We start from the raw sequence: 15903 nt of genomic DNA, 5'->3' as shown, positions 1-15903 counted from the left end.
AGCGCTGTGGGGGCGGGGCCCGCGGGGGCGGGGCCTTTATTGGGCGGGGCCGCGGGGCGGGGCCTCGCTGAAGGCGCGGTGGGCGTTGGGGAAGCGGCGGGGGGAGAAGTCGGGGTCCTCGCGCAGGCGGCGCTGGAGGTCGGCCTGCAGCTGGGGGGGGGGCGGGGGGGCGGGGCTGGGGAGCCACGCCCTCTGCCACCCCCGACCCTCCCCCCACTTCTCCGCAGCGTTCCATTTCCCCTCCCCCCAGCCCCACTTACCCCCCTCCCCCACCCTCTCCCCTCCCCCAACCTCCAAATTCCCCCTCTCCCACTCTCTCCCTTCCCCACCTCCGCCCCCTCCCCCCGTACCTGCTGCCTGTACCCTCCCCTCCCCCCGCCCCTCCCCCCGTACCTGCTGCCTGTGCCCCTCCCCCCCATACCTGCTGCCTGTACCCCTCCCCCCTGCCCCTCCCCCCATACCTGCTGCCTGTACCCCTCCCCCCGCCCCTCCCCCCGTACCTGCTGCCTGTACCCCTCCCCCCGCCCCTCCCCCCGTACCTGCTGCCTGTACCCCTCCCCCCCGCCCCTCCCCCCGTACCTGCTGCCTGTACCCCTCCCCCCCGCCCCTCCCCCCGTACCTGCTGCCTGTACCCCTCCCCCCCGCCCCTCCCCCCCGTACCTGCTGCCTGTACCCCTCCCCCCGCCCCTCCCCCCCCGTACCTGCTGCCTGTACCCCTCCTGCAGGGGCCCCTCGCTCAGCTCCCGGCTGAGGCTCTCGGGGGGCCCGAGGGGGCGGGCGCCGGCGGCGCGGGCAGCGCGACCCACGGCCTCGGCCAGCAGCAGCGGGGGGCCCTCGGCCTGCATCGTCTGGGGGGAGGGGCAGGGGGTCTGAGGGGGGGTGGGGGTCCTGGGGGGGGGGGTGTGCCAGGAGTGGGGGGTTTAAATGGGGACGTGGAGGGGGATGGGGTCTCGGGGGGGGAAGGGGGTCCCGAGGGGTCTGCGGGGAAAGGGGGGCTTTAGGGGGTGGCTGGGGCTCTGAGGCAGTGGGGGGGTGGGGGCAGCGCCCTGTGGGGCAGAGGTGGGGCGGCTGTGGGGTGGCTGTGGGGCAGCAGTGGGGTGGCTGTGGGGCAGCAGTGGGGTGGCTGTGGGGCGGCCGTGGGGCGGCTGTGGGGCAGCAGTGGGGTGGCTGTGGGGCAGCAGTGGGGCGGCTGTGGGGCGGCCGTGGGGCAGCAGTGGGGCGGCCGTGGGGCAGTTGCGGGGCGGCTGTGGGGCGGCCGTGGGGCAGTTGTGGGGCGGCTGTGGGGCAGCTGGAGGGCAGCAGTGGGGCGGCCGTGGGGCAGCAGTGGGGCGGCCGTGGGGCAGTTGTGGGGCGGCTGTGGGGCGGCCGTGGGGCACCAGTGGGGCGGCCGTGGGGCAGTTGTGGGGCGGCTGTGGGGCGGCCGTGGGGCGGACGCACCTTGCGGCGCTTGGCGGGCATGCCGGTCAGGTAGGCGTCGCTGAGGGGCGGCTGCGGCTTCCCCTTGCGCTGGCGCTGGGCGTCCTCGCGGATGATGGGGACCCACTCCTGGGGGCGGCTGTGGGTCAGGGGGGCCGCCCCTCCCCCCGCCCCTCCCCCCCAGCCCCTCCCCCGCCCCCCCCAGCCCCACTCACCGGGGGGACGGCGGCCGCCCAGGGCTCGCTCTCGGGGGGCAGGGCCTCCTCCGCCGTGGTGGCGGGGGCGGGGGAGCCGGCGCCGTCGCGCTGTGGGGCGGGGGCGGGTCAGGGGGGCGGGGCCAAGGCGGGCCACGCGCCCCCCCCCCCCGCCCCCCCCACCGGCTCCGCCCATCCCCTACCTGCGCGTCCTCGGGGGGCGGCTCCGCCTCCTGCACTTCCATTGGCTCCTCGGGGAGAGGCTGGGGGAGGGGGGGGTCAGTGAGGGGCAGGGGCTGAGGGGCGGGGCTATGGGGGGCGTGGCTATTGCAGGGGCTGGGCTTGACCCACAAGGGGCGGGGTTACTTGAACGGGGTGGGGTTTATGGGAAGGGGTGTGGTGATGTGACTGGGGGTGGGGATATCTGGCAGGGGGCGGGCTTTCTAGTAAGGGGGTGGGGCTATGTGCCCAGGGGTGGAGTCTTCTGTCGGGGGCAGGGTTTATGGGCCAGGGGTGGGGTTTATGGGTTGTGGGTGGGGTTTATGGGGCTAGGGGGCGGGGTTTCTATTTAAGGGGTGGGGCTATGTGCCCAGGGGTGGACTCTTCTGTCAGGGGGCAGGGTTTATGGCCAATGGGTGGGGTTTATGGGTTGTGGGCGGGGTTTGTGGGGCTAGGGGGGCGGGGTTTACAGGCAACGGGTGGGGTTTATGTTTGCGGGTGGGGTTTGAGGGGCAGGGGGCGGGGTTCGAGGGCCGGGGGCGGGGTTACCTGGCGCGGGGGCTCCCCGAGGCGGCGCACGTAGGGCAGGACCTGCTCGGGGGTGACCGGCATCTGCTCCAGCACGGCCTGGAGCCGCATCCCCACCACGGCCGTCAGCCAGCTCACCAGCGACGGGGAGACGTCGGCCGAGAGGCGCCGCTGCGGGCAGAGGGGCGTGGGAGGGGGCGGCCGCGCTCGCGGGGGGGAGGGGGAGGGGGAGGGGGAGGGGGAGGTCCCCGGCCCCTCCCCCACTCACGATGCGGTCGCTGATGAGGGCGCCCAGCGCCGCCCGCTCCCCCCGCAGGCAGTGCAGGTTCAGGGCCAGGCACTCGAACAGCCCCCGGTTGCAGAGCTCCAGCAGCCGCGGCCCGAAGCTCCCGCCGGGGGGGGGGGGGGGGGGCGGGGGGGGGCTCAGACCCACGGCAGCGCCCCACGGCGGGACCGAACCCCCCCCCTGTGCAGCACCCCCTGCCCCACAGGTCCCCCTGGAGCCTCTGAGACCCCCCCCCCAGCAGCCCCCCAACCCCCACGGCCTCACCGGGAGGCCCCCAGGTGCCCCAGAGGGTCTGCGTGACCCCAGCCCCACGGCCGCCCCACGGCCGCCCCATGGCCTCACAAGGAGCCCCCCAAGGGCCCGTATGAGCCCCAGCTGCCCCACGGCAGCGCCCCACGGCAGCGCCCCACGGCAGCGCCCCACGGCCGCCCCCACCCACCGGTGCAGCGCAGGACGTGCAGCGCGATGCGGTTGAACTGCTCCTGCAGGAACTCCACGTTGGTGCGGGTGATGTCCACCCCCTCGGCCACCCGCACCCCGGCCTGGGGGGACAAAGGGGGGGGGGGGGGGGGGAACGACCCCGTTAGGCTGCCGTGACCCCCAGCTGCCCCACAGCCGCCCCATAGACACCCCCCCCAGCCCCCCAGAGCCCCCCCGGCCCCACAGAGCCCCCCAGCCCCACAGAGCCCCTCCAGCCCCCAGAGCCCCCCCAGCCCCATAAGCCCCCCCAGCCCCACAGAGCCCCCCGGCCCCACAGAGCCCCCCAGCCCCCCCAGCCCCATAAGCCCCCCCCAAGCCCCACAGAGCCCCCCGGCCCCACAGAGCCCCCCAGCCCCACAGAGCCCCCCCAGCCCCATAAGCCCCCCCCAGCCCCACAGAGCCCCCCCAGCCCCACAGAGCCCCTCCAGCCCCCAGAGCCCCCCCGGCCCCACAGAGCCCCCCCCCAGCCCCATAAGCCCCCCCCCCCCCAGCCCCCCAGAGCCCCCCCGGCCCCCCAGAGCCCCCCCAGCCCCATAAGCCCCCCCCAGCCCCACAGAGCCCCCCAGCCCCCAGAGCCCCCCCAGCCCCATAAGCCCCCCCCCCCCCAGCCCCACAGAGCCCCCCGGCCCCACAGAGCCCCCCAGCCCCCCAGAGCCCCCCCCGGCCCCACAGAGCCCCCCAGCCCCCCAGAGCCCCCCCAGCCCCATAAGCCCCCCCCAACCCCCAGAGCCCCCCCGGCCCCCAGAGCCCCCCAGCCCCCCCTCACGAAGCTCTCGCGGATGAACTCCTCCAGCCCCGTGATCAGGGCGTGCGTCGCCGCCTGCGGGAGCGGCCGTCAGCCCCCCGCCGCGAAAGGGGGGGGGTCCCGGACCCCCCCCCCACCCCAGGGCCCCTCCCCCAACCCTTCCTGCCCCCCCCAGGGCGGGGACGGGGGGCTCGGGGCAGAGCAAGGGGGGCCCCGGGGGATGAGGGGGTCCCAGGGAGGGTTATGGGGTCCCAAGGGGGTTTTGGGGGGGTCCTGGGGATGCTTATGGGGTCCCTGGGGGGTTATGGGGGGCCATGAGGGGTTCTGGGGGGTTCTGGGGGCCCCTGGGGGTACGGGGGGGTTCTGGGGGGCTATAGGGGTTCTGGGGGCCCCTGGGGGGTACGGGGGGTTCTGGGGGGCTATAGGGGTTCTGGGGGGGCTATGGGGGGGTTCTGGGGGGCTATAGGGGTTCTGGGGGCCCCTGGGGGGTATGGGGGGTTCTGGGGGGCTATAGGGGTTCTGGGGGCCCCTGGGGGGTATGGGGGGTTCTGGGGGGCTATAGGGGTTCTGGGGGCCCCTGGGGGGTACGGGGGTTCTGGGGGCTATAGGGGTTCTGGGGGGCTATGGGGGGGTTCTGGGGGGCTATAGGGGTTCTGGGGGCCCCTGGGGGGTATGGGGGGTTCTGGGGGGCTATAGGGGTTCTGGGGGCCCCTGGGGGGTATGGGGGGTTCTGGGGGGCTATAGGGGTTCTGGGGGCCCCTGGGGGGTACGGGGGGTTCTGGGGGGCTATAGGGGTTCTGGGGGTCCCTGGGGGGGGCTATGGGGGAGTTCTGGGGGTCCCTGGGGGGCTATGGGGGGGTTCTGGGGGGCTATAGGGGTTCTGGGGGCTATGGGGGGTTCTGGGGGGCTATAGGGGTTCTGGGGGCCCCTGGGGGGTATGGGGGGGTTCTGGGGGGCTATAGGGGTTCTGGGGGCCCCTGGGGGGCTATGGGGGGGTTCTGGGGGGCTATAGGGGTTCTGGGGGTCCCTGGGGGGCTATGGGGGGGTTCTGGGGGGCTATAGGGGCTCTGGGGGCCCCTGGGGGGTACGGGGGGTTCTGGGGGCCCCTGGGGGGTACGGGGGGTTCTGGGGGCCCCTGGGGGGCTATGGGGGGTTCTGGGGGGCTATAGGGGTTCTGGGGGGGCTATGGGGGGTTCTGGGGGCTAAAGGGGTTCGGGGGGTACGGGGGGGTTCTGGGGGGCTATAGGGGCTCTGGGGGCCCCTGGGGGGGTACGGGGGGGTTCTGGGGGCCCCTGGGGGGGTACGGGGGCCCCTCACCCGGACGTTGGCGTCGGTGGGCTCGCGGCCGCCCAGGTAGCGCTGGCGGAAGCAGCGGCGCAGCAGGGGCTGGAGGCGCTGGAGGGGCTGGCAGCGCCCGTGCAGCAGCAGCACCACGTCCACCATGGAGAGGTGCTGGCAGATCAGCGCCAGCAGCGCCCCGAAGAACCCTGGGGGCGCGGCCGCGTTGGGGACGCCGGCGGGGGGGCCCCTCCCCTCCCCCCCAATTCCCTGCCCCGTCCCCCTCCCCCCTCCCCCTCCCCCACCCCCTTCCCCCCCAATCCCTTCATTCCCCCGTTCCCCTCCCCCCAATTCCACTCCCCCACCCCCCAATTCCCCCCCTCCCCCCAATTCCCTCCCCCACCCCCTTCCCCCCAATCTTCCCATCCCCCCATTCCCCTCCCCCATCCCCCACCCCCCAATCCCCTCCCCCTCAATCCCCCCTCCCCCCATCACCCCCCAATTCCCCCTCCCCCATCCCCCGATTCCCCTCCCCCCAATCCCCCCTCCCCCGTTCCCCTCCCGCCAATCCCCTCCCCCCAATTCCTCCTCCCCCCATCACCCCCCAATTCCCCCTCCCCCATCCCCCGATTCCCCTCCCCCCAATCCCCCCTCCCCCGTTCCCCTCCCGCCAATCCCCTCCCCCCAATTCCTCCTCCCCCCATCCCCCCCAATTCCCCCTCCCCCATCCCCCAATTCCCCTCCCCCCAATCCCCCCTCCCCCGTTCCCCTCCCGCCAATCCCCTCCCCCCCAATTCCTCCTCCCCCCATCACCCCCCAATTCCCCCTCCCCCATCCCCCAATTCCCCTCCCCCCAATCCCCCCTCCCCCCATCCCCCCGCCCCGTCCGTCCCCCCCCCGCTCCCCCTCGGGCCCGGGCGCCCCCCCCCCCAGCCCGGGGGGCCCCCCCAGCCGCTGCAGGAAGGCGGCGATGCTCTCGGGGGGCCCGGGGGGGGGGGCGCCCAGGGGGCCCAGCATGGCCGCCAGCACCCCCTGCACCACGCTGGTGAAGAACTCGGGGGCAGCGCCTCGGGGGCCCCACCCCCCGCGCCCCCCCCGCCGGCGGGGAGGAGGGGGGCGGGGGCGGGGAGGGCGGGGGGAGGGGGGCGGGGCGGAGGCGGCGGGGGGCGGGGTGGGGGGCGGGGGGCGGGGCGTCGGCCGGGGGCGCGGGGCCGCCCTGGGTGGCCTGCGGGGGGAGGGGAGGGGGGTCACTGGGAGGGCGGGGGGGGGGGGGAGCGCCCATCCCCCCCCCCCCCGCCGCCGCCCGGCAGGCCCCGCCCCCTCCCGGCGGCCCCGCCCCCTCCCCACCCCACCCAGGACGCACCTGCAGGAAGTCGGCCACGCCCTGCAGGAAGGCGGGGACTCCGGGCATCGCCACGGCGACGGCGGGGGCCGGCCCCGCCCCCAGCAGCCCCCCCAGCAGCTGGGCCAATGGGGGCTCTTCGGCCCCGCCCCCCGGGGGGGAGGGGCCGGCTGCGGGGGGCGGGGCCGAGGCCGAGGGCACCGGACCCCCTGGGGCCCCCCCCGCGGCGGGGGTGGGGGAGGGGGCGGCAGGGGGGGCAGGGGTGGGGGGAGGGGGGGTCCCGAGCCCGGGGAGGGGGAGGGTGGGGGAGGGGTGGACGCGGCCGAGGAGGCTCCGCCCTGGGCTGGGGGGAGGGGAGGGGGAGGTCAGGGGGCTGCCACCCCCCAGCCCCCCATAACACCCCCCACTGCCCCGCAGTGCCTCCCAGTATACACCAGTATCTCCCATAACACCCCCCAGTGCCTCTCAGTATACACCAGTGCCCCGCCAGTATAACCCCAGTATCCACCACTGCCCCCCAGCCCCTCCCAGTGCCCCCCAGTACACCCCCGTGCCCCCAGTCTCCCCCATTCCCTCCCCCCAGTGCTCCCAGTCTCCCCCAGTGGCCTCCCCAGTGCTCCCAGTCTCCCCCAGTGCCCCCAGTCTCCCCCATAACGCCACCCACTGCCCGCCCCAGTGACCCCAGTCTCCCCCACTGCCCCCCCAGTGCTCCCAGTCTCCCCCAGTGCCCCCAGTCTCCCCCATAACGCCACCCACTGCCCGCCCCAGTGACCCCAGTCTCCCCCACTGCCCCCCCAGTGCTCCCAGTCTCCCCCATTCCCTCCCCCCAGTGCTCCCAGTCTCCCCCAGTGCCCTCACCCAGCACCAGCGGCTGCATCAGGAGCTGCCCCACGAGGCCGCTGATCACCTGCGCCAGCGACGCCCCCCCCCCGGCAGCCTGGGGGGGGCGGGGGGGGGGTCAGGCGGGGGGGGCCCCACCCCCACCGACCCCTCCCCCACCCCCGGGCCCCCCTCCCCCACCCCCGGGGACCCCCCTACTCACGGGGGCGGCGGCGGCCTGGGGGGCTCCGGGGTGCGTGGGGCGCGGGGGCGGCGCCGTGGGGCGGGCGATCACCACGCGGGCGGGGGCCTGGAAGCCCCCAACGGCCTGGCCTGGGGGAGGGGGGTGGGGGGTGAGGGCCGCCAGCCCCCCAACCCCCCCCAACCCCCCCCGCCGTGGGGCAGCCCCACACCCCGCCGCGGGGCAGCGCTATGGGGCAGCGCCGTGGGGCAGTTCCCCGCTGTGGGGCAGCGCGGTGCCGTGGGGCAGTGCCGTGGGGCAGTTCCCCGCCGTGGGGCAGCGCCGTGGGGCAGCGCCGTGGGGCAGCGCCGTGGGGCAGCCCTACCTGTGGCGGCGGAGGCGGCGGCGGCCACGGCCTGCTGGGTGATCTGGTGGGCGACGGCCTGCAGGAACTCGGGGGGCAGCGGGGGCAGCTGCAGGGGGCCCCGCCTGGGGGGGGGAGGGGAGGAGGGGGTCAGGCCCCGCCCCACGGCCCCCCCCCGAGCACCCCCTGCCCCCTCAAGTGCCCCCAGCCCCACACCCACCCCCCAAATCCCCCCAGTACTCCCAGCCGCCCCCAGTGCCCTCAGCCCCCCGACCCCCCAGCCCGACCCCCGCCCCCCACATCCCCCCCGTGCCCCCCAAGTGCCCCCGACCCCCCCAGCCCCACCCCCGCCCCCCACATCCCCCCCCAGAACTCACCCATGCCCAGCCCGGGCCCGGGGGGCCGGCTGCGCCCCCGCCGCCTGCGAGCCCGAGTCTGGGGGGGACACAGAGAGAGGGGGGTCAGGGGGGTCGGGGGGGGTCGGGGGGGTCGGGGGTCCCCGGGGGGGTTGGGGTCCCGGCCCCCCCTCACCCTGGATGTTCATGTGCATCATGACGAGGGGCTCCACGGTCTGGTGCGAGATGCGGATGACGCGGGGGGCCCCGGCTGCGCCCCGGGGGCGGGGGGGCCCGGGGGGCGGGGGTCCCTCGGGGGGTCCCCGGGGGCGGCGGCGGCAGCGGCGGTGGGGGAGGGGCCCGGGGGGGCTCAGCCGGGCCGGGGGGCGGGGGCGCGCGCCCCGTTCCCCGTCATCGTCACCGTGGTGCCCACGTTGATCTGGGGGGGAAGGGGGGGGTCAGGGGGGATGGGACCCCCCAACCCCCCCCCCCCCCCCAAACATTGGGGCCCCCCTGCCCCCCACCCCGCCCCACCCCCACCCCACGGCAGCTGTGGCTGTGGGGGCCCCCTGCCCCACAGCAGCCCCACATGGGGGTGCCCCCTCCCCACCCCACGGCACCCCCACATCGGGGTCCCCCTGCCCCCCCCCCCCAGCGTGACCCCTCCCCCCGCCCCTCCCCCACCTGGATGGGGATGGCCGCCTGCTGCAGCAGCATGGGGGGGCCGTAGTGGGGGAGGGGCCGGGCCAGGTGGAGGGGGCGGGGCGGGGGCCCCCCCAGGTTGCAGCGCAGCTCCGACAGCGCCACCAGCGCGTTACCCAGCAGCCGCTGCCCCTCCCCCACCAGGTTCACCAGGCGCTGGGCCTCCTCCCGGCCCTCCGTCTGCGGGGGAGGGGCGTCAGGGGGAGGGGGGGTCCCCACAGCCGGGGGCACCCCCCACCCCCACCCCCCACGGCTGTTAAAAGACCCCCCGAGGAGCTGCCCCTCCCCCCACGGCATCCCCCCACCCCCCTGAGCCCCCCCCCCCCCCAAGTGACCCCTCCCCCACCAGAGCCCTCCCCAAGTGACCCCTCCCCCCAAGACCCCTCCTTCCCCAGAGACCCCTCCCCCCGAGTCCCCTGACCCCCCCCAGCCCCCCTCCCCGAGAACCCTCCCCCTCAGAGCCGCCCACATGGCCCCTCCCCCCAGAGACCCCTCCCCCCCAGAGCCCCCCATAGCCCCCCCCCCCCCCCCCCCATGGCCAAGGGCCCTACCACCGCCCCGGGGGGGGGGGGGGGGGACAGGGGCCCTACCACCGCCCTGGGGGGTACAGGGGCCCTACCACCGCCCTGGGGGGTACAGGGGCCCTACCACCGCCCTGGGGGGTACAGGGGCCCTACCACCGCCTGGGGGGGGGGGGGGGTACAGGGGCCCTACCACCGCCCCGGGGGGGTACAGGGGCCCTACCACCGCCCCGGGGGGGTGACCCCCGCCCCACTCACGTTGTTGTTGTAGTCGGCGGAGGCGGCGCTGCCCAGGATCTGCTGGTAGCGCTGGCGGAAGGGCTCCAGCCGCCCCTCCAGCCGCCGCAGCTCCCCCAGCACCTCCACCAGCTCCGCGGGCGAGGGGGGGCTGCGGGGAGGGGGCGGCGGTTGGGACCGGGCCCCCCCCCCTCCGCCGGACCCCACCCCCCCCCCCAACCCCCCCCACTCACTTGGCGGCGGCGGCGTCGGGGGCCGGGGGGGCTCGGGGGCTCCTCGCCGCCCGCGGCCGCAGGCTCGGGGGTCTCCATCCGCTCCTCGGGGGGGCGCGGGGGGCTCCTCGGGGGGGGCGGGGGGCCCCTCCGCTTGGGCGGGGGAGCGAGCCCCGCCGCTGCCCTGCGGGGGAGGGGTCGTGGGGGGGCTGCCAAGACCCGGGGGGGTGGGGGCAGAGCCTGTTCCCATCTGGTGGGGTTTGGGGGGGGGGGGGCTGCTCCTGCCGGGGGGGGGCTGGGGGGGTCAGGGGGAGTTTGGGGGGGCTGCTCCCAGCCAGACAGGGGTTGGGGGGCTCTGGGGGGCTGCCCACACGCGGGGGGGTTGAGGGGCTGCCAAGAACCGCGGGGGGGGGGGGGGGCTGTTCCCATGTGGTGGGGGTCTGGGGGGGTCGGGGGGCGGCTGCTCCCACCCGGGGGACATTTGGGGAGGCTCTGGTCCCACCTGGGGGGGGTTGGGGGAGTTTGGGGGCTGCTCCCCCCCCAGCGGGGTTTGGGGGGTTTCTCCAGCCCGGCGGGGGGTTGGGAAGGGTTTGGGGGGGCTCTGCCCCCCCCCAGCGGGGTTTGGGGGGCTCTGGCGCAGCTGCTCCGGCCTGGCTGGAGGCTGGGGGGCCGTGCGCCCCCCGGGGGGGTGGGGGGGCTCCGCGCTCACCTCCAGGCGGCCGAGGATGCCCTGGATGTCCCGCAGGAGGTGCTGGGCCAGCAGCACCCGCACGCGGGGCTCGCTCTGCAACGGGGGCGGGGGTTGGGGGGAGGGGCACGCGGGAGCCCCTCCCCCCCCCCGGGGACCCCCCCCCCCTCCCCGCGCAGCCCCCAGCCCCGCACCCACCTGGGCGGGGGCCTGGTCCATGTTGATGTGGACGTCGACGGAGGAGCCGTCGATCTGCGGGGCGGGAAAACCACCCGGATCCACCCGAGATCCCCCAGAACGCCCCCCCGCCCCCCGCCCCCGCCCCCGCCCCCGCCGGGGCCCCCCGCCCCCGCTCACCGGCAGGTTGAAGGTCCCCACCATGACGTAGCTGTTGGCGTTGCGGTCGTGGCCGGGCCCCCGCGGGCCCCCCCCGTTGTGGGGGGCGGGGGAGGCGCCCAGCCCCGAGGGCCCCCCCGCCGAGGGCGACTGGGCGGGGGGAGGGGCACGCTCCACCAGGTGAATCACTTTGCCCCCCACATCTCGCGGGGGGGGGGGGGGGGGGGGGGTCAGCGGCCCCCCCCGACCCCCCCCAAGCCCCCAACCCCCCTCCCAGGGGACCCCCAAACCCAGCCCCGAGCCCCCCACATCCCTCCTGGCCCCCCCCCCGTCCCTGAGCCCAGCACCCCCCAGGGAGGACCCCAGCCCCAAAACGGCCCCCTGAGACCCTGCCCGACCCCCCCAATCACCGCCCAGCCCCCCCATGAGCCCCCCAACACCCCCCAGCCCTGACCCCCCCCAGGGGTCCCTCAAACCAACTCCCGGCCCCCCCCCCCGGCCCAGCCTCCCCCCCCAAAGGGGACCCCCAGCCCCAAAACGGCCCCCCGAGACCCTACCCAGCCCCCCCGACGCCCCCCAAGCCCCAAACGCCCCCCAGGGGACCCCCGAACCGAGCCCTGAGCCCCGCAAACTCCCTCCCCGCCCCCCACGGCCCAGAACCCCCCCGAAGGGGACCCCCAGCCCCAAAACGGCCCCCCGAGACCCTGCCCAGGCCCCCCAGCCCCCCCATGAGACCCCCAACCCCCCCCAGCCCTGACCCCCGCCCCCCCACCCCCCTCACTGTATTCCTGCAGCTTCTTGTCGTCCTGCAGCACCCGCCCCTGGTAAATCAGCCGCTGCTTCTCGGCCGCGATGCTGACGGCGCCGGCGATTCGCTCCTTGAACTCCCGCACCGAGATCTGCGGGGGGACGGGGGGACCCCGGCAGCCGGAGGCGAGGGGTGGGGGGGGGGGCGGGGGGGGGGGGTGGTGGTCAGCCCCTGCCCGCCCCCGCCCGCCCCCTCCCCTCCCCGGCCGCCGCCTCACCTCCGGCTCCACCTGGAAGCTGCGGGTCTGCGAGTCCAGCGTCTTCACCAGCACCTCCAGCCGCTCCTCCGCCATGGCGGCCCTGAGGGGAGCGGGGCGGCCCTGAGGGGAGCGGGGGGGCGGGCGGTACCCCGCCGCCCGCCCGCCCGCCCGCCCGCCGCCCCCCCAGCCCCGGGCCGCCCCCCCGGCTCCCCCGGCACCTCGGCGGGGGCGGTGCGGCCTGGCTGCGCGGTGTCTGCGGGCGGCGGGGCCCGGCGGAGCGGAGCGGGGCCTTGGCGCTGCCGGGCGGCTCCGTCCCTCCCGTCCCTCCGCCGGCCGACGCCGCTGCGCATGCGCCGCGCAGGACCCCGCACCAACCCCCCCCCGCCCGGGGCTGCCCCGCTTCGCGCCTGCGACGACACCGACGGCGCCGCCGCTCCGCTCCCGCTCCCGCACGCCCGCCACGCCGCTCCCGCGCCCCCCGCGGACCCCCCCGGGCCGGTCCCGCCGCTCTCGGTGCCGCTGCCGCCGCGGAACCGCCGCCACCGGGATCAGGCGTCCGCCGCGGTCGCCCCGCGGGGGGGGGTCCTCGGCGACCCGCGCCTGCGCGCAGCCTCCCCCCCCCGCCATTTTAGGGGCGGCCGTCGGCTCCGGCGCCATTTCCTTTGAGGGCGCCGCCATTTTTGGTGCGGGCGGGACGCCCCCGCCCCCGCGCGCGTCACCGCAGCGGCCGCTCGGACCCAAAATCCTCTTTATTTACCAAAAAAAACCCAGCGCGGGGGGGCGTGGCCTCGGGCCCCGCGCGCGAGGGGGCGGGGCCGCGGGACGGAGGAGGCGCTGCAGTGGGCGGGGCCGCAGGCCCGGCGTCGTCACACGCCTGGGCGGAGCCTCCCCGGAGGAGGGGCGGTGTCAATCACAGTGGGCGGGGGCTTGGCACGTGTGGGCGGGGCGTCGCGGTGGGCGGGGCCTGTGTCCGTCTGCGTTTGGCGAGGGTGGGGCGGAGCCACGGGCCGGGCGATGTCACAGTGGGCGGGGCCTCCGCGCTGGGCGGGGCCACGGTCGTCGTGATTCACAGTGGGCGGAGCCGGGGCCCCTCACAGTGGGCGGTGCTCCCACAGCGGGCGGAGTCAGTGTCGTTGGGACCGCCCTGTGGGCGGGGCCTGCTCGTGGGCGGGGCCTCCCCTCCCCAGGACCCCTTGGTGGGGTCCCAGTGCCCCATTGGGGGGGTCCCGGTGCCCTGGGGGGGGGGTCCCAGTGCCCCACGGGGGGGTCCCAGTTCCCCACTGGGGGGGTCCTGGTGCCCTGGGGGGGTGGGGGTCCCAGTGCCCCATTGGGGGGCTCCTGGTGCCCCACGGGGGTCCTGGTGCCTGGGGGGGGGGGTCTCAGTGCCCCATGAAGGGGTTCCGGAGCCCCACGGGGGGGTCCCAGAGCCCCATTGCAGGGGTCCCAGTTCCCCACTGGGGGGGTCCTGGTGCCCCACGGGGGTCCTGCTGCCCTGAGGTGGGGTCCCGGTGCCCCATTGGGGTCCCGGTGCCCCATCGCGGGGGTCCCGGTGCCCCGGGGGGGGGTCCCTAGTCGGCGGGGGGTCCGTCCCCCGTCGCCGCCTCCCCTTCCTTGCCGCCGGGGGGGTCGAACCACTCCGTGGGGGGCTCCCGCCGCGGCGGCGGCGGCGGGGGCTCCCGGCCGTCGGGGGGTCCGCGGGGCGGGCGGGGGTCGGGGCGCAGGCTGGCGGCCAGCACCAGGGCCTGCAGCAGGGCGTAGAGGGCGGCCAGCGGCAGGAGGTGCCGCAGCAGCAGGCGCAGCAGCAGGCGCAGGCCGGCGGCCGCCAGCAGGAAGGCGGCCACCCCCTGCAGCCAGGCGCCCCCCGCGCCCCCCAGCCCCAGCGCCCCCAGCGCCCCCCGCACCCCCAGCGCCCCCAGCGCCGCCCGCGCCGCCCCCAGGCACCCCAGGGCGCAGAGGTCGAAGAGGCGCCGCGCCAGCGCCAGGCAGATCTCCAGGGGGTCCGGCGCGGCCCCCGCCTCGGCGGGGGGACCCCGGCCCCACGGGGGGGCCCGCGCCCAGCGCCACATCGCGGGGGGCTGCAAGAGACGGGGGGGGCGGTGAGGGGACCCCCCCCGGGCGCAGCGACCCCCCCCCCCAGGGACCTACAGACGGGTCAGCAGCCTATAGATGGGGACAACCCCCCCCCCCCCCCAAATATCGCGATGGGGGCAGGGAGCGACAGTGAGGCCCCCCAGGGACCTATAGATGGGGCGGGGGGACACTGTCACCCCCCCAGGGACCTATAGACGGGGTGTTGGCGGACAACCCCCCCACCCCCCCACATATCACGACATGGGGCAGGGAGGGACAGTGACGCCCCCCAGGGACCTATAGATGGGGCAGGGAGGGACACCCCCCCCCAAATATCGCGATATGGGGCAGGGAGCGACAGTGACCCCACCCAAGAACCTATAGATGGGGTGGGGAGGGACACCCGCCCCCCCACATATCGTGATATGGGGCAGGGAGCGACAGTGACGCCCCCAGGGACCCACAGATGGGGCGGGGGGGGAACCCCTCAAGGGGCGGGGGGGCACAGCGACCCCCCCCCGGACCCGTGGCTGGGGGCAGGGGGGGGACAAAGCCCTCCCCCAATGTCACGATATGGGGCAGGGGGGGACGACGACAACCCCCCCCCCCAGGGACCCACAAACAGGGCGGGGGGGGGGGGGAAGGGAAACGCCCGCCCCTCCCCCCCAGCCGGCCCCTCCCCCCCCACTCACCTCGCGGGGTCCCGGCTGACCCGGAAGTGCTCGGAGCGCGGGGCGGGGCCTCCGGGGGTCCCGGACCCTCGGGGTCCCCTTGTCTCGGGGGTCCCGGCCGCCCGGAGCCTCGGCGCGGATGGGCCCCGGGGGGGGGGGGGGGGGGAAGGGGAGGGGCCCGCCCCGCCCCCTCCCCTCCCCCTTTGAGGCGACCCTACCACAACACCGCCCCCCGCCCAAGATGGCGGCCGCGCCGCTGCCCCCCCCACAAAATGGCGGCGCCACGTGACGGCAGGGCCAGCGCGCCCCCCCCCCCCCCCCCCATCCCGCCGCGGGAACGAGCGCCCCCTGCCGGCCCAGGGAAGCGCGGAGGCCCCGTCCAGACCCAAAGTCGCCTTTATTTCCCCCAAACCCCCCCCCCCCCCCCCGATCCGGCGGCGCCGTCGGTCCCGAGGCCTCGTCCGGGGCTGCAAGAGAGAAACGGCGTCGGGAGGGGGGGCCGCGGGGGGGGGGGGGTGTCCCCGGGGCCGGGGGGGTCCCGGGGGGTCGCGGCGGCTCAGGGCGCTGCGAGGGGTCCTCAGTGCGGGGTCAGACGCTCTTAGAGCCGGTTCCTCATCGCCGCCGCGACCCGGGGGGGGGCCGGGGAACCGGACGCGGGTCCTTACCGGCTCCGTACCGGGTCCCGGCGCCCGCCGCCACCTGCAAGACACCGGGGGGCGGGGGGTGAGCACGGCGGGGCCGCGGGGGGGGGGGGGGCGGCGAGGAGGGGCCGTCGCTCAGGGCCTGTGGCGTCCTCAGGGGGCTCGGAGACTCTAGTCTATGGCGTCATCACCGCGACGGCCCCCCCGGGGCCCCCCCCGGAGCCCCCCCGCTCCCCCCGGGCGCCGCCCCCCCCCCCTCCCCGGAGCCCCCGCTCACCCCGCGGCCCGGCGGGAAAGGGCCGCCCGCGCGCGCCGGCGCGCCTTTATAGCGGCCAGGCCACGCCCACCCGCCCCCTAGGCCACGCCCACGCCCGCTTCCAAGATGGCGGCGGCGGCGGCAACACCCGCCCGAACGCGAGATGGCGGCGACGCCCGGCGGCGGGAAAGCCTGGCCACGCCCACCTCCAAGCCACGCCCCTCCCACTCAACCCCCCCCCCCCGCCTCCGCCCCTCCCCGCCTCCACCCCACGTCAGTCAAATCCGCCTCTAGGCGCTAAGCCCCGCCCCCTCCCCAGCCCCGCCCCGGTCCAGACCGCGCTCTCATCTCCCGGCCCCGCCCCCGGCCCCGCCC

At 77.5% G+C, this 15903-nt stretch overlaps 2 protein-coding genes and 1 long non-coding RNA gene across 3 annotated transcripts; all 3 read right to left on the bottom strand.

The window, feature by feature from the left end:
* Nucleotides 1–5: 5 nt before the first annotated feature.
* BAG6 (BAG cochaperone 6) lies at nucleotides 6–12262 on the bottom strand. Its single transcript, XM_087729804.1, is given in 29 exon segments — nucleotides 6–150; nucleotides 702–848; nucleotides 1438–1545; nucleotides 1632–1721; nucleotides 1814–1873; nucleotides 2379–2528; nucleotides 2626–2743; nucleotides 3079–3185; nucleotides 3890–3943; nucleotides 5186–5396; nucleotides 6090–6371; nucleotides 6499–6665; nucleotides 6668–6831; nucleotides 7347–7425; nucleotides 7531–7640; nucleotides 7874–8112; nucleotides 8230–8287; nucleotides 8384–8506; nucleotides 8509–8626; nucleotides 8872–9069; nucleotides 9669–9798; nucleotides 9881–9885; nucleotides 9888–10043; nucleotides 10569–10643; nucleotides 10746–10799; nucleotides 10905–11086; nucleotides 11665–11782; nucleotides 11909–12010; nucleotides 12109–12262. Coding segments are annotated over 29 exon segments (3651 nt in total). The 5' UTR covers nucleotides 12241–12262; the 3' UTR covers nucleotides 6–36.
* A 359-nt stretch (nucleotides 12263–12621) lies between these two features.
* On the bottom strand, nucleotides 12622–14797 carry CUNH6orf47 (chromosome unknown C6orf47 homolog). Its single transcript, XM_087730092.1, has 2 exons — nucleotides 14653–14797; nucleotides 12622–13965 (listed from the first exon to the last, which is right to left on the bottom strand). The coding sequence occupies exon 2, from the start codon at nucleotides 13954–13956 to the stop codon at nucleotides 13459–13461; it is 498 nt and encodes a 165-aa protein (XP_087586218.1). The 5' UTR covers nucleotides 13957–13965; nucleotides 14653–14797; the 3' UTR covers nucleotides 12622–13458.
* A 212-nt stretch (nucleotides 14798–15009) lies between these two features.
* On the bottom strand, nucleotides 15010–15494 carry LOC148052460 (uncharacterized). The gene is made up of 2 exons (XR_015698530.1): nucleotides 15297–15494; nucleotides 15010–15098 (listed from the first exon to the last, which is right to left on the bottom strand). It is a non-coding gene; the product is annotated as an uncharacterized LOC148052460 (long non-coding RNA).
* Between the last annotated feature and the right edge of the window lie 409 nt (nucleotides 15495–15903).

The sequence above is a fragment of the Nipponia nippon genome, unplaced genomic scaffold, assembly GCF_047370975.1.
Source record: "Nipponia nippon isolate SJK-2023a ecotype South Korea unplaced genomic scaffold, ASM4737097v1 scaffold_47, whole genome shotgun sequence".
Taxonomy (NCBI): domain Eukaryota; kingdom Metazoa; phylum Chordata; class Aves; order Pelecaniformes; family Threskiornithidae; genus Nipponia; species Nipponia nippon.
This window is presented reverse-complemented; position numbering and strand designations above follow the sequence as displayed.

Bases quoted from the DNA above. Each gene is read 5' to 3' on its own strand.
- CUNH6orf47 (XM_087730092.1), bottom strand. From the start codon at position 13,956: ATGTGGCGCTGGGCGCGGGCCCCCCCGTGGGGCCGGGGTCCCCCCGCC.